The following is a 17670-nucleotide window of genomic DNA, read 5'->3' on the forward strand; positions in this document are numbered from 1 at the left end:
TAGAAGCAAAAAATTTGTGCGATGGTTGTGTTCAATTTGTTTTCATGCTTTATGCAAAGCTAGGGGTTGGCAAAATATCCTATTGCTGCTATCGATATTGCTGCTATCGATCGCCACTGATTGACTACCGACTTCAGAATAAAAAAATTATTTCGACGTTGGTTCTATTCAATAGACAGTAAAATTTTTATTTTGTCGGTTAATTGAACCGACAGGAATTGAACTGATTTAATTGACTTTGGCCCTCAATAGTTTTTTATATCACTTATTTAGCCCAAAGACATTTCAAATACACAATTTGTTTAGGCCAAAGAAATCATTTGGGCTAAAAGACTATCCATTTTGGCTCGTAAAAACTGACTTAACCGATTGCCATTTAACCATTTAACTGACTTCACTAAGTAACCGAGTTAATTTAAATAATCAAAATTTATTATTGTCGATATAAAGCTGATTAATTGATTTTTTGGGTTCAGTGCGCAAAAATACTACTATTATTGTCAATCTAACCTATACCCAACACTAAGCAAAGCTGTATTATGTGGGTTGGTGAGTAACGTACGATCAAGCAAACTGAACAAGTTATCAGTATCTTTGACCAATTAAGCTTTTGGTTGCTGATATTACTATAGGTATGAGCCTTTAACGACAAAGCAGTGCGTGTTTCATGTTCTCCATCTCTCTACCTACCCTCGTTGACCAGCAGAATTGCAACATGTGCACCTAAACCCCAAGGCTACGAGGAGAGCCGATTGTGTTGCTTATATCTTCTGGATTTTTATTGCTGGACAAAGTTTTTTCTGGTTTGGAGAATTTATTTCTATTTTAGTTTATTAAATTAAGGTGTCAAAAATGTATGCGTTTTTTACATTTATTTTTAATAAAGCATGATTCTTATATTTATTTTTAATAGTTTATCACTGTCAACCTCGACAAATGATTAGTTAATGTTAAAACGTGACAGATCCAACCAACAATTGATTTTTTTTTTTTTTAAAAAAAAAACAATAATGAATTCAAAAATTAGTTGAAGCTGCCACATCAACATTATATTATAATAAAAATATAACTTCTAGCATTACTTGTATTACCTATGCTAAACGTATTTTTGGGGATTTTTTAGGAGCGGTGCAAATTAAGATCAAATACAAGTCATTCCTAGATGTTGTCCACCAAATCACTTACAACAAGAGGTGAAAAACCGAAAAAAGAAACTAACAAGACGGACAGACTGAACCCATGACCCTCTCAAAATCTTAAAAACACTTTGAAAGAGCAAACGGAGACTAATCTAGGCATTTACAGGATGTACAGGCTACGACAGTACACAACGCTTGTGGATTTCTGTCACTCTATCAACAGCCAGACTCCCCAGCATTTGAACCATAGTGAAGCCTGTTTCTGCACCTGTCTCTTCACCTACTACATATATATATCAGGGTCAAGAAGCCCTTCATATTCCAGCTGCATAAAACAACTTTAAATTCGTTAACCGTTCATTCCGCCCAGTTAAATTGTAACACACCAATAATCTCCATGCGAGTCACCTACCTTGGCTTCGTTATGGGTTATCTTCATCCTCCGATACTCTTCTTGTGCTTTCTTCGAACGGAACAAAGCCTGAACCCGTACAACAGATCTCTCGATACGCTCTTCAGCTTGTTTCCGGCTAGCTCGATAGAAGTCCTCCTCTGTATCGCTTTCATGCTTTGGATCAGGATCTACTTCGATAGGATCAACATGAAGACCACGAAAACCTTTTCTCTTCAAACGCCAGCGCAGAACTGCTTTCTCAAGCACCCCAACTGACCAAAGAATTTTACGGTACTGCCTCCGCACTTGGAAACCACGGAAAGCAGCCTGCATCAAAAAAGTGCAATTAATCATCTTTTGTCGAACCTCTAATGTCACTAAATCAGTGTTTACACATGGTTACAGGGTATGGATGAATATATGTTCTTTGACAATGTTCATTACATTAACCTTAAAAAAATTTAGTCCATTTAAGTGATAATCATGCTTGTCAACTTAAACAAAACAATACACTAACAACGAGGGCAATTCAGGTTGACTTCTCAATGTTATATTACCCTGCATGGCTGTATGACCAGGTTAAATTTGGTGAACCATATTAAAAAGGCAAAACAAAGTCTGATTGTTTCTAGTACGGTCAGCTGACAGACAATGCCTAAAAATACCCACTGTATTTGATCAAGCTAAACATTAGAGGCCTCTGCCATCCACCACGTGATTCATACTAGTTGTAATATTTTATTCTCATCCAACTCTCGACTACGTCAACAAGAAAACAGGGAAAGAGGGTTACTTGAATTTTGATAGTGTGACGACGCAGATTTATGAATTCTCTGCGGATTTTCCATGTGCGGAACCTATGTTGAATATGGGCAGCAGCCACCATCCTTTTTCGTGACTCAAAATGGCGAAAGGCATGTTGAATCTTCAATGCTGCAACTATACTGCGTGCTTCAGCCTCTGGACTAGAAAACTGAACTTCTTCCGTCCGTCGTTTTAATGAGCGCTCCCTGAATGCAGCCTGTATAAGTGATGCAGCTTCAGCAGTTGTTCTGTAGGCTGCCAAAGTATCTTTCAGGTACGGCTGATCATCACTGAGGTTCTCAGTGTTTACTGCATCAGTTGCGCTGGTATCAAGGGAACCACTGACATTTCCAGCTATGCTCATATCCTTAAATTGTTCTACCAAGGCCTTTTCTGAAAGATAAGCTGCTAAGCCATCATACCCCTTCAAAGATGCAAGATCAGCAGCAGTGCACCCACCAGGGTTTTCCGGGGTAGGGTCTGTGACCAAGTTTGGCTTTGCACCAGCAGATAAGAGGACTGCAAGCATTTTCTCCCTGCACATTGCCAATGTTAGAAATAGATAACCCAAGATTGGAAATGCTTTTCAAAGCCACAACATATGCTCCCAAAGCTGTAAAATATGAAATACGTGCAGCCATGAAACCAAGATATAATTACATAATTCAGCATGAGAATTATTTATGTTACACAAAATGCAAAAAATCAATATTAGTAAGAAGAGAAAAATCTTGGGACATAAAAATAATAGGGCAAGCTCAAGCTCTCATGGGTGACAGAAGGGGGACAGTGGAAAGTTTTAATGCGAAAGCTTCAAGAGTCAAATAGGATGCAGCAAATCTTTTTTGATAATTAAATAGGGGGCAGCAAATCTATATCTTTACTTATAAAAAAAAAATAGGGGGCAGCAAATCTAACCAGTGATGGATATGATAAATAAAAGAACTACCTTCCACAATATGCTGCCCAATGAAGAGCTGTCCATCCACATTTATCACGAAAATCCAATGATAAGCCTGATGATGAAAATAAATGAACAGCCCAGGCGTAGTCTAGAATAGCACATAAATGTATTACACCTTGACCTTGGAAATCATATTCAGTGGTTTTTTTAGAGCCTTCAACAACCCTTTCCAGCAGCCACTCCTTTACTCTGTGTTTCAAAGCAAGTTCGAACAGTTTATCTTTTGCTTGTGGAAATGGAATTTTTTTGTCTTCAATTGACCGCATAAAATATGCCCAACTATTGTTAGAGGTTTTGTTGGAGAACTTCTTAGCCTCCTTCAGGGCATTTGGTGATACTTTATTAGACAGAATGCTAAGGCACTTGGATGTAGAGAAGAGCAGATAAGCAAGCCGAAGTTGAACTTGGAACTCCTCCCACTTGTAATTCTCTTCTGAGGAAATCGCTGGGTTACTCAATAAAGGAGTGCGATACTCAAAATTCAACACTTGGCTGATGGGTTTGTGACCATCAAAACTCATAAAAAGGTGTACTAATCCAGGAGAATGTGGTAACACCAAGCAGCGATACACCCCAACCTGAACAGGTTCTGCAAGAACATATATATCGCCACAGACACAATAGAGACTAGGCTTCGCAAGATGTTGATACTCTTCACGAAAGAATCCAGTGACTAGGATCTGAAACAACAATTAAACAAAGGTCAAAAGTGTATGACAAGTATTTGAACTTGGCCATCCTTAGTTATTCAACCCATATACATAATGGTCCATTCATGATCATTGATCAACCTGACTGCAAGGAAAAATTAACTATCCATGCTGTTTCATATCACAACCTCGAAGTTCAACACCACTGTTGACAAAGATCAAGTAGGACTTGTCTTATTTTTGCTTTGTTTGGAATGAATCACAGTTTAGTTGGTTCAAAACACGTATGCAAGGAGCTTGCAACACAGTGCCAGCCATCAGCTTTAGGTGGAAATTGAAATGGTTGCTCTACTGATAAGAAGCTAAAATTGAATTCAGCTCTTCAGGGTTCTATTCAACCAAAGTATTGCAACATCCAAATCTCATTACTTGATAAGTCTAGCATTGTTCCTCCTAATTAAAAACGCATGCGATATGGTATTTCAGTGGAAAACACTTCTGAATGATTCAACAACTTGGCCTTGATTCTCAATAGTTCCTCAATAAGAGGAAATATTCTGAGCCACCAAATTCTTCTTCACATAACACACAGAAGCCCCTACACTCCATTTGTTTGATTGTTTAATGCGAAAATGAGAGGAATATAAAAAAAATGCTTGATTTGAATTTAAAACAAACACCAAGTTTCAGGTATCATGAAACAGAGTGCAGACACAAAATTGTTATTCTACAACTATTTAGTGACACTGTTGAGATATTTCACCAGCAGTTTAGGGGAGTTGGATCATCTTTTTCTCTTTCTCTTTCTGTTCCCTTCTTCAAAATAGTTTCTTACATAGCAGATCAATTCCCATTTGTTATGCATATGCATAGAGGAGAGTAGGGAATGATGTTGTTAGTACCAACAGAGACTGCACACTTGTTACAGAATTTTTCACTTCCAGAAGTTTCAACAATTACTTTTACACAATAAACTAAGATTGCCAATATATTTTCATGCCATTTATTATCCCTTCCAAATAATAATAAATTAAACCTGATTATCCAAGACTAGTTAAAGGCATTTGAAGCATATAAGACAAACAAGAGAGACTTTCAATCATAACAGAATACCAAAATAATAGTAATGCAGGTATTAGCAAAATAAATACCTTTGTTTTCTCAGTAGAAAACGCCCATGCCGGTGAGACCTCTGTTATGCTAAATATTTGCTCTGGAATGGGAGATTTATGATGATCCAGGGCTTTAGAGACAGATGATTCATGACCGAAAGGAATTGAGGATTCAAGCACTGCATCATCCACTGAACCTGGCGAGTCAGCCATGATGTGGGTCATCCACCTTCCAAAACTGTCCTGGCTTTCCAATCCACTATTGACTGGAATGTCCAAGGAATCACAGGCGCCCATGGTAATAGAATCCCCTCTAAGCATGTTTGTGTTCATTTGAACCCCCAGCGTCTGGACATGAACACTGTCTGTGAAACTCGAATAAGTGTTCTCGCTCCTAGCAATTGGCTCCGTTAAATTACCAAAAGAAGAAAGTACAGTTGAAAAATTATTCACTCCCTGCAATGAAAATAAACATAAGGTTGACTATCTTACACCAATATTATCACAACTGAAGCAAAAAAGTGGTAGTTTAAGTAACTTAACCAAAACTAACATACACAACATCGTAGCTGTCAGTCAGATATGATATATATATTTAGCCATAATTAGTCTTTCTAGTTGTGGCATATTTTTGTATTATAGCTATAGTATCTTGTAATTAATAGGTAGATTTTAGTTGCCTTATTTGTTCTCCTAGATTGCTGTAATCGCTGAGATACAGCCTGTAATTAGCTAGACAATTCCTATATAATATGAGAAACCCTCACATTGAGAGATATTCAGTACAATTGACATGGTATCAAAGCCATCATCTAAATTAGGGTTGTTTTCAGTTACATGTTGAGGGGCGTAGGAATTGTCAAGCTTGGGGTGGGATTGGGTTGTTTTTGTGGCGGTCGATAACTTCAAGGGAGTTGTCGATCATTCTAGTGGGTTCTAAACTGCTATTCGGCAGTTTCTTGGTTTGTGGAGAATCCTTGGCGGCTGTCAGCAAGGTCTGTGGTGGTTGTCGGCAGATTCTGTGCAGACGTGGGCTTTCGGCAATCTGTGGTGTTATCGGCGTGGTGCGCTGAGCGTGGAGTTTCCGGCGAGTTGGGCTTTTGGCAATCGGTGGTGTTATCGGCGTGGTGCTGTCGGCGTGGTGTTTCCGGCGAGTTGGGCTAATCGGCGAATTAGGTTGCTGAAATTGTGCGATTTGGGCTGTCGGGTTTTCTGTTTGTGGTGCTGTTGGTTTGGGTTGATGTTTAGTTTGGGTTGCTGAAATTGTGTTTTTTGGGCTTGGGCTTTGTTAGGCTTGGACTTGCTGGGCTGGCTAGTTTGGACTTGCTGTTTGGGGTTGCTGATTGCTGTTTGCTGGGCTTGGACTTGCTGAGTTGCTGGTAACTTTGGGCTTGCTGGGCTTGGGCTTTGGTGCTGTTTGGGGTTGCTGATTGGTGTTTGACTTGTGTGGACTTGGGCTTGCTGTCCAACAGATCTGGTGGGCCTGTTACTCCTTTATCAAGTGTTTTAATTTCTAATTTTCTTATTTCATCATGTCTTCTAGCGAGGCTTTTGGGGTTCGTTTTACTGGAAAAAATTATTCTGCTTGGGAATTCCAGTTTCAATTATTTGTTACGGGAAAAGAGTTGTGGGGCCATATTGACGGTAGTGATCCAGCTCCTACGGAAACTAAGGAGTTGGCTAAGTGGAAGGTCAAGGATGCACGTGTGATGTCTTGGATCTTAGGGTCTGTTGATCCTCTTATTGTGCTCAATCTGAGGCCCTATAAAACTGCGAAGACTATGTGGGAGTATTTGTTGAAAGTTTATCATCAGGACAATACCGCACTTCGTTTTCAGCTGAAATATGAGATTGCTAGTTACACTCAAGCCAATCTCTCCATTCCGGAGTATTTTTCTGGTTTTCAAAATTTGTGGGGAGAATTTTCTGATATGGTTTATGCGAAGGTACCTGCTGCATCTCTCTCTGCTGTTCAGGCGGTTCATGAGCAAAGCAAGAGAGATCAATTCCTGATGAAATTGCGCTCTGAATTTGAGGTTATTCGCTCAAATTTAATGAATCGGAATCCTTCTCCATCTTTGGATGTTTGTTTTGGAGAGTTACTTCGCGAGGAGCAGCGTCTTCTCACACAGGCTACGTTCTAGCAAGATTCCAACTTGAATCCAGTAGCCTATGCAGCCTATGGGAAAGGGAAGGGTAAGGATATGTGCAAGGTCCAGTGTTTCAGCTGCAAGGAGTATGGTCATATTGCCGCCAATTGTGCAAAGAAATCTTGTAATTACTGTAAGAAACAGGGCCACTTTATCAAAGAATGTCCCATTCGGCCTCAGAATCGCCAAGCTACCGCCTATCAAGCTGCAATGAACACCTCTTCCGCTCCAGTGATGTCCTCAGCGTCTTCTTCTGCGGCCAGATCGTCTATTCTTACTCCTGAAATGGTCCAGCAGATGATTATGTCAGCCTTTTCCGCCTTAGGGCTCCAAGGTAATGGTACTACTCCGTATAAGTCTTGGCTTATTGATTCTGCTGCATCCAATCATATGACCGATACTCTTTGCAATGTTCGTCCATATCTTGGTTCATCTCATATTCAAGTAGCTAATGGGAGTCATTTAGCTATTAATGAAGTAGGAGATATCAATCCTTCATTCCGAGATGTTTATGTGTCTCCTGGACTTTCCAATAATCTTATTTCAGTTGGCCAGTTAGTTGAGAAAAACTGTGATGTCCATTTCTCTCGTGATGGTTGTCTTGTGCAGGATCAGGTGTCGGGGAAGATACTCGCGAAGGGGCCTAAAGTTGGCAGACTATTTCCACTGCACTTTTCAATTCCTAGTTATTTATCTTTGGCTTGTATGACAGTTAACACTCGAAACAAAGTATGGCACAAACGTTTGGGTCATCCAAACTCTGTTATTTTGTCTCATATGTTAAATTCTGGTTTGTTAGGCAATAAAGAACGAGTTTCTAAAAATTTGTCATTTGACTGTTCTGTTTGCAAACTTGGTAAGAGTAAGACACTTTCCTTTTCTTCTCATGGTAGTCGTGCTACAAAATGCTTTGATATTGTGCATAGTGATGTATGGGGCATTTCTCCTGTCATTTCTCATACTTGATATAAATATTTTGTGACATTCATAGATGATTTCAATCGCTATACTTGGGTCTATTTTCTTCGGGCTAAATCTGAGGTCCTGTCTGTTTTTAAGACCTTTGTAGCATATATTGAGAATCAATTTTCTACAGGTATTAAGATTTTGAGGTCTGATTCTGGTGGAGAATACATGTCCCACGAATTTCATGATTTCTTACAACACAAAGGAATTGTCTCTCAGCGCTCTTGTACTTATACTCCTCAGCAAAATGGGGTGGCGGAGCAAAAGAACCGACATCTCTTGGACGTTGTTCGCACCTTATTGCTTGAGTCATCCGTTCCATCTAAATTTTGGGTTGAGGCATTATCTACTACAATTTACTTAATTAATAGACTGCCCTCTCAGGTCTTGAATTTTGATTCTCCTTACTATCGTTTGTATCATCAACATCCTAGCTATCTTAATCTGCATACTTTTGGATGTGTTTGTTTTGTTCATTTACCTTCTCATGAACGTCACAAACTCTCTGCTCAGTCTGTTAAATGTGCATTTATGGGTTAATAGTATTTCACACAAGGGTTATGTTTGCTATGATTCTTGTTCTAACAAATTTCGTATATCTCGTAATGTTGTTTTCTTTGAGAATCAATGTTTCTTTTCTACACATGTTGAGTCATTGCCTGAAATTAGTATTCTACCGTGTTTTGATGAATTGACTCCTCTCCCTGAACGGTTCAAACCTGGAAATGTGTATACTCGACGTCTACCAACTTTGCCCCTTCCCGAGACTGACCCTTCATCCGAACCTGTTCTGACAACTTCTCCGAAGATTGATTTGTCATCCGAGACAGGTTCGATCAGTTCTCCCACACCTCCTGAGCCTGGTCCTCGACGATCTGCCCGAGTATCACGTCCTCCTGATCGGTATGGTTTTTCTCACACTTCTTTTAATGCTACTTTGTCTTCTATTTCCATCCCTACATGTTTTTCCGAGGCCGTTAAACATGAATGTTGGCGAAAAGCGATGGATGAAGAACTTCAGGCTCTCCAGGACAATCAGACATGGGAGGTGGTTCCTTGTCCTTCTAATGTTAAAGCCATCGGTTGTAAATGGGTTTACTCGATTAAGCTCCGCTCTGATGGGACTCTGGATCGGTATAAGGCACGATTAGTTGCTCTTGGGAACAGACAAGAATATGGGGTAGACTATGAGGAGACATTTGCTCCGGTAGCGAAGATGACCACAGTGCGTACGGTTATTTCTATTGCCGCCTCCCAAGGCTGGCCGCTTCACCAGATGGATGTCAAAAATGCTTTTCTTCATGGTGATCTCAAAGAGGATATTTACATGACTCCTCCCCCGGGTTTGTTTTCTTCTCCATCTGCAGCTGTGTGTAAGTTAAAGCGGTCTCTCTATGGCTTAAAACAGGTTCCCCGGGCATGGTTTGAAAAATTCAGGTTTACGCTGCTTCGCTTCTCCTTTGTCCAAAGCCAATATGACTCCTCTTTGTTTCTTTGCAAGACTCCGACTGGTCTCGTTCTTTTACTTGTGTATGTGGATGATATTGTCATTACTGGCACTGACTCCAGTTTGATTGGCCATCTCAAGCAGAATCTTCAGGCTTCTTTTCATATGAAAGACCTTAGTCCTCTTACGTATTTTTTGGGGTTGGAGGTGCATACCGATTCTTCAGGTATATTCTTGAATCAACACAAATATACCCAGGACTTGATTCGCCTGGCTGGTCTTCAGGATTCTTCTTTGGTGGATATTCCTATGGAGGTTAATGTGAAATATCGCAATGAGGAGGGTGATCTTCTTTCTGATCCTACTATGTTCCGACAGTTGGTCGGCAACTTGAACTATTTGACTATTACTCGGCCTGATATTTCCTTCGCTGTCCAGCAGGTTAGCCAATTTATGCAAACTCCACGCCATCTTCATTTAGCTGCGGTTCGCTGTATCATTCGCTATCTTCGGGGGTCACCTAGCCGTAGGTTGTTCTTTCCAACCGGCTCTCCTCTTCGCCTTGTTGCTTATAGTGATGCGGATTGGGCCAGATGTCCTGATACTCGGCGGTCTGTCAAGGGTTGGTGTATGTTTCTTGGTGATTCTTTGATTTCTTGGAAGAGTAAGAAACAAGCTCGTGTTTCTAAATCATCTATTGAATCCGAATACCGGGTAATGTTTGCTGCTTGTTCTGAGATTGTCTGGCTTCGTGGGCTTCTGGCTGAGCTTGGTTTTTCTCAATATGATTCTACTCCTCTCCATGCAGATAATACTAGTGTCATTCAAATAGCTGCTAATCCTGTTTACCATGAACGTACGAAGCATATTGAGGTAGACTGTCATTCTATTCGGGAAGCCTTGGACACTCGTGTTATTTCTCTTCCTCATGTTTCCACTGATCTTCAGATAGCTGACGTATTCACGAAGGCAATGACACGACCGCGTCATCAGTTCCTTGTGGGCAAATTGATGCTTCTTGATCGACCAACATCAATTTGAGAGGGGATGTCAGTCAGATATGATATATATATATATATATATATATATATATATATATATATATATATATATATATATATATATATATAGCCATAATTAGTCTTTCTAGTTATGGTATATTTTTGTATTATAGCTATCGTATCTTGTAATTAATAGGTAGATTTTAGTTGCCTTATTTGTTCTCCTAGATTGCTGTAATCGCTGAGATACAGCCTGTAATTAGCTAGACAATTCCCATATAATATGAGAAACCCTCACATTGAGAGGTATTCAGTACAATTGACAGTAGCAACTTAGTTGGCTCATAGAAGTGTAGGAGGTATACATAAAGTCAGTCTGCAGGCATAATAAATTACAGAACATGCATGCTAAGTAGAAAGAAAATAGCAATGCCATGAGAAAGCAGCTCGGACAAAAAACAATTACCGACACTTCCACTTGCACATGTAAATTTAAGTTACTCTAGGATTCTTCTGAGCAACAAACAACAAGAAAACACAAGACAAAAAAGAAGTGATGAAACATCACAAATGAAGCCTGCTGCCAGCAACTTGGCACTGCAAAGCCTCTAAACACCTATATTGCGCAAAATAAGCAGTTAAACTTATTCGAATCAATGTTAGCAATAAATAGTACCCAGAAGATTAAAAAAATCACGCTCCCTATGGCCATAAAATCTTGCTCTACTCTTACGATACCGATGTCAGACAACTAAGACCATAAAATAAATTTTCTTCACTAGAAGAAAAAAGAAAGGTAAAAACTGAGGCAGATTAAGATGCCTCAACTCAAAAGCAGCCTTTTACTTTTGGCGCAGCATTCATCATATCAAAGGCATACTCAGAAGGACTAGAAAAGGACTCGAGATGAAAGAAAAGATTCTTACAGCTATTAAAAAAAAATCTTATATGAAAGTATAAAAAGATGTAGGAAGCATACTAGACTATGTATGATCCTACTTACATCATGTAATGAGCCCTTTACTGCGATTTGGTTTGATTGATCAAAGCTTGAAACTTTCTCTGCCAGAAAGAAGGAAAGAAAAAAGCATAGTGAGTGTTTTCTGTCTAGCCACTGGCTCTGCTGCAGATAGGATCTATTCAGTTACCTCCTGTAGGTGCTGTTTCGTTGTTAGAATCATTTGTCAGCAGGAGCTCATGCCATTCGAGTGTATTAATCTCACGAAGCCTCAGTTCATGATTCTGGGCAGTTACATTGTCACCAGGACCTGGTGATTCTCCAAAAATCAGAGGGTGAGAATATTGCATGTCAATTTTAAGAAAAAGGCATAATTAGAGAATTGATAACATTATAGTTGTTTAACTATATTTGTTTTCCTGGCACTGATTATCTAACATAATGAGAATAACTACAATATTAAATGAAGAATGAATTTTCTTCTAACCTTCTCTAAACTCAAAATAACAAGTATAGATTACTGAAAACAAAACAAGCCACTTCACTATGAAAACATTTCAGAATTCAATGTACAGAAAATTCAACTAATATAACCTAAAATTTCTTTCTCGCGAGCATTATATGCATGATTAGTGCCAGAATCATGTTCTTCAGATGAAAACCAAGGAGCAGATGGGTCGGAAACAGAACTAGAATTTGAATTGACAGGTGTCCCAGGAGATCCCTGCAGCTGTATCATAAAAGTCACCCGCAGCCCACTATAAGGTTAGAACATCAAGTTCTTTATAGGCACCAAAGCAAAAATGGCAAAAAAGAAACTTAAAGGGTGAAGGGCATGAACAATGATAGTGCTGACCTCCTGTGTTTCACGATAATGAACAAGGACTATGTGTTCTAGGCTCCTGAAAAAAAATAAATTAATTAATTAATTAAATTAAATTAAAAAATTAAAAAATTACGAAACAAAATCTCAGATAATATTACATATGAAAAAAATTAGGGAAAACTTCACTTAACCCCCCTGAACTTTCATCGCTTTTGCAATCACCCCCTAAAGTTCAAAACTCTCAATTTAGTATATCAAACTCTAAAAATTTGTACTATCACCCCTCCCGTTAGGTCTTGGGGTTGAATCAGATGGCAAAAGGGTGAAATAACCTTTATATCCCTCTAAAATTTTAAAATTACAAAATTACCTTAATTAAACAATTTTTTCGAAAGAAGAATGATATTTTGGGAATTTCCAATGCCTCCGTTAGGATTTAATAGAAAATCCTAATTGGAGGCGACATTACAAACTTTTTAAAGTTCGATACACTAAATTACAAGTTTTTGAATTTTAGGGGGGTTGATTGCAAAAGTAATGAAAGTTTAGGGGGGGTTAAGTGAAGTTTTAACAAAAAATTATCTTTCTATATTGATAAGATATAGCTAATAAGTTGGTGGACTTAAAGATCCATATAAAGCTTAGCCATTGCATACTTGTCAAGAAGCCAGTAACATCTGCGAACAAAGGTTGGGTTATCTTGGCCATGTGCATAGTACACATGGATCCTTTCTTCATTACCAACCTGAACCATGAAACAAACGACAAGCAAAGCAAACCTCATCAAAACAGAATTTCTCAAATGAAAATAACCTTTTCAAACCTAATAAAATCTATATAACCTTAACTATGAATTGTCCATACATAATAATCAAATTGACACCAGAAACATTGGAGCTCATACTACAGCAAATTAAGCCGCAATATCATTATATTCATACTCAGGTGATAAGAATAGCCCAAGATATGTTGCAAGTAACATTCTTTGGAACAAACAAGTATTAAACAAGCACAAAAAGGAGAAACATTAAATTGAGCTCCAAGGGGTATATATATATATATACACAGAATGATACATATGTGTATATATTGTTTGCTTGTATCAAGAAATGCATATTGTAGAAACACTATCACTCACAAAGGTACCATGAGTTGCATATATATAAGTTGACACTACTAAAAACATCTCAGAAATTGGGATAACCTCACTTTTAAGTGTTCATGGGCTTCTTTGACAGTCTTCCCGTCCTTTTTTTTCTTCCAGTTATGACCATCCTTCCGGAAGTTCCTAAGCATCTTACGGTCAAACAATATGATAGTGCCACCTGTTAAATTAATGGCCAAAATAGACAATATAACAATATTAGGAGTAATTGATATTGTATACCTATCAGTTAAAAAAGGTTTGTAAAACATAGATAAATTTCATCAAACCCAAGCAAGAAATATGCCTCTTGCTTTTCAATTGCAATATATAAGCGCAATAAACCCATAACCATTCTGTATTAGTTTTAAGCACTTAATGACATTCCATATGAATGAAGTCATATGCAATGTTACTTGCAGATGCTTCTAATGGCGTCCTAAATAGTAAACAGTGATACCAATCATGTTACAATTAATAGAAATAGGTAATTACTTTTAGGCAAGTTCACCGGCTTGACACTGATGACGAAATACTTGTAATTACAGAGAATTGCAAGAATTTCATTTGGGCGGAGCCATCTTGTTCTGGCTTCTTCCATAATATTCCCAAAATCCAAATCTGTCCATAAAACAAGGCACCATAAAAACAAAAGGCACGAAAGTAAACAAAAGGCACAAAACTCACACCCCAAATATATTTTTCACAAAAGCTAATAAAGAAATCAATAGCCACACTCAAAGTCACAACAAGTACTCAAAGAAAGACATGAATAAACCGTATATAATTTTGTCAAACTGTACACGTTAACTATCCATTAAAATAAATGATCCTTAGCAATAAAATTAATTTTCTGCAGCAAATTTTTTCTGACCTTTTCTCCCCGACCTTTTTTCTTCTTCTTTTCCTTAAATGTCTACACCATGCTTAAATTTGTCAATGAATCAATTCTAGTAAACCTTGGTGAAAGAAAATCATCTTGAATTATAAAATTCTGTAAATTATATCCTTTTATATCCAAACTCTGCTCTTATAACTATTGGAAAATTTTATATCAAAGCAGACGAAGCAACCTGCAATTTCCCATATAAAAGAAACCCTTTGTTTAAAAAAAATACAGGAGAAAGCCACAAAAAACCAAGCACAAAAACACTGAAAAAGTAGTATTCTTGCTCATAAACCCTAAGCAATTCAAGCCACTGCCTAATCAGCAACTTGAAAGTGCTTTTACTACCTTTAATCAACAGAAATTTCGATCATAAAAATCACTAAAAAGTGGTATTACTTTTAGTAAACAGGAAAATCACTTCAAGAAATGCATTTCAAACATTTTTTAAAAAAAAATAAAAATAAAAGAAGAAAAAAAAAACTAGAATTTATGTCCGTACCATGCAATGTATGGAATCCATGAATCTCAGTGCCCACGAGTTGGCCTTCCATCACAGAAACCTCAGAGAAGTCGAATCTTCCCAAACAAACTCCTTTTTCTGTTTTTCCAAGGCCTTAACCGACAATTCCGTACCTTTAACTCATCAATGTCTCAGAAGCAAAAAATTCGCATCATCTGAAATTACAGAAACTAATTAATCCATACGAACCAAAAAAATTTTAAAAAGTTATTTAGAAAGAAATTTTTTTTTAAAAAAAAAAAAAGGAGAGAGTGGAAGGACCTGATCGGAGATAGAGTTTGAAATGGCGGAGAAGAAGAAAAAAAAAATGGAATTTCTGAAGCTCTATGATTGTTCTTTTTTCTTTTTTTAAGTTTTTATTTTTGGACACAGAATTATAAAGGCAACGACTTTTAGTTGATATGACAGCAACTGCGCGCCTACAAAAAAAAAAAAAAATGGGAAAGACAAATGCGCGTCCCTCTAAATTTCACGGATATGGTTTAACTTCTTTATTTATTTATTTTTTTTACTCTTAGACCATTCTATTTATTAAAATAGCTAATCAAATTTATTAAAAATCTTTTTTATTGGATTAGCCAACAAAAATATATATATATATATATATATATATATATATATATTTTATTAAATTAGCAAAAAAAAATGCTACATATAATAGTACTTTTGTCATGAGCCATTTCATTTTTTTTTAATTGTTTATTTCACCTATTTTTTCTTTTCCCAAAATTTTGTCATGCTATTTCTCTTCCACGTCTCTTTTTTTTTTTTTTTTTAATTTCTCCTACTATTTCTTTCTCTACATCTCTTTTTTCTAAAAAGTTAAAAAATATGATATTTAAGAAAAATACAATCCTTATAAAAAAAATTTAAAAAAATATATATTTAAATGATATAGATGAAAATATAGCTAATCGGATGTAAGAGGCATTTAAAAATTCATTAGCTAAACTAGATAAAATGAGTTTTGAATAGTCATTTTGCATAACTCCTCTATTGGGAATGCTCTTAGAGTTTACTTTTTATCACATAAGGTCCTCTAGTTTGCCTAAAGACAAAGATAGTTCCTCCATCAAAATTCTGTCCAAAATTTGACAAAACACCACATCAGCACTAATAAATAATTGACATGTGTCCCTATAATTAATTTTTAAAAAATATTTTTTAATTAAAAATTTTAAAATTATATTTAATTAATTTAAAAAATAATTTGTTGGCTCCTTAGCCACCCCCAAATGGCTAGTTTGGGGGTGGCTCTTGGCTTTATGGGGGTGGGCGAGCCATCCCCTTTGGCTCCCGAGCCACCCCCAACTGGCCAATGGGGGTGGCAAGCCACCCCCATTCCTGCCAAATGGGCCAAATGGCTAAGAGCGACCTCCAAATTTTTAATGTTTTTAATTTTTAAAAATTATTTTTTTAAAAAAATTAATTATAAGGACACGTGTCAATTCTTTATTAGTGCTGATGGGGTGTTCTGTTAAATTTTGGACAAAATTTTGACAGAGGTACTATCTCCGTTTTTAGGCAAACCAGAGGTACCTCATGTAATAAAAAATAAACCATAGAGGATAAAAAATAAATAAGTAAGACTACAAGAAGCAATAAGGTATTTAACCCTAAAAATTATTATTATATTTATAATTTATAATATTTATTTAAAATTTAATAGTTATTATTTTTATGGTCATATCGAGAAATGTGCACTTAAAAGTGTGGATTTGAGAATGTGTATCATTTAAAAAAAAAAAAAAAAAAAAGAATATTTAAAAATTGTAAGGTTACATAATACACTCCCATTTCACCCCCATCTCACTTAGTTGATGTAGAAGTGTTCATCCATCTTAATTATTTTTTTTTTTGAACAAGTTCACATCAGCCCATGTTAAAAAATAAAAAAAATTGTAAGGTTACATAGAACACTCTCATCTCACCCCATCTCACTTAGTGTTCATCCATCTTAATTATTTTTTGAACAAGTTCACATCAGCCCATGTTACAAATAAAAAAAAAAAAAAAGGGGGTCAATCTACATCTAACTTACGGGTGAAAAGACAAATACAATTAGCAATTTTGATCGATGGGTATTGTCACATCAGCTTAAGGGTAAAAATGCATTAACGGTTACCAACTAAAACTACTAACCGTAACTGTTTAAGCGATTAGTAAAATTTGCTAATCGTTTGGGCGATTAACCGGTTGTTAGTGGTTATTTAACCACTTTTTAAAATAAATAATTTTAAAAAATAAAATAAACAAAAACAACGTGGGTAATACCTTACTATAACATCATTTCTAGATTTTTATATATTTAAACATAAAAACAACTTCGTCTCATATATATATATATATATATATATGGTTAACTATTAGCGATTAATGATTTATTTATAACTGCCTTAAAAAACAGTTAGGCACTTAACAGTTATATATCATTATTCAGAAGAATAAATGCATTTTTGGTCCATACGGTTTAAGACGTTGACAAATAAGTCAATTAGCTTGAAAAAAAAATGATTAGTGACTCTCTAGGTATATATATATATATTAATTCCTACTATTATAAAAGTTGACAGAATTTATTAATATATTATATAGTAGCTCTAATTATAGTGCAAATAAAAAAAAAAAACAAACAAACAAAAAAACATATTGGTCGTCGGTCCACCCTTTGACCATCTGTAGTTGGTGGAACCCCTAGACGTGTCC

The 17670-nt window shown here is 36.6% G+C and overlaps 2 protein-coding genes across 2 annotated transcripts; one reads left to right on the forward strand and one right to left on the reverse strand.

The window, feature by feature from the left end:
* Positions 1-1092: 1092 nt before the first annotated feature.
* On the reverse strand, positions 1093-15316 carry LOC132189936 (calmodulin-binding transcription activator 5). The gene is made up of 14 exons (XM_059604793.2): positions 15226-15316; positions 14944-15119; positions 14051-14176; positions 13621-13736; positions 13068-13156; positions 12442-12487; positions 12180-12315; positions 11776-11895; positions 11631-11689; positions 5103-5519; positions 3287-3981; positions 2327-2873; positions 1552-1860; positions 1093-1464 (listed from the first exon to the last, which is right to left on the reverse strand). Exons 2-14 carry the CDS (start codon positions 14993-14995, stop codon positions 1423-1425), a joined length of 2754 nt encoding a protein of 917 aa, XP_059460776.2. The 5' UTR covers positions 14996-15119; positions 15226-15316; the 3' UTR covers positions 1093-1422.
* LOC148587689 (uncharacterized) lies at positions 5526-8386 on the forward strand. Its single transcript, XM_088513159.1, has one exon. The coding sequence runs from the start codon at positions 6596-6598 to the stop codon at positions 7205-7207; it is 612 nt and encodes a 203-aa protein (XP_088369285.1). The 5' UTR covers positions 5526-6595; the 3' UTR covers positions 7208-8386.
* Positions 15317-17670: the final 2354 nt, after the last annotated feature.

Source organism: Corylus avellana, chromosome 2 (genome assembly GCF_965113065.1).
Source record: "Corylus avellana chromosome 2, dhCorAvel1.hap1.2, whole genome shotgun sequence".
NCBI classification, from domain to species: domain Eukaryota; kingdom Viridiplantae; phylum Streptophyta; class Magnoliopsida; order Fagales; family Betulaceae; genus Corylus; species Corylus avellana.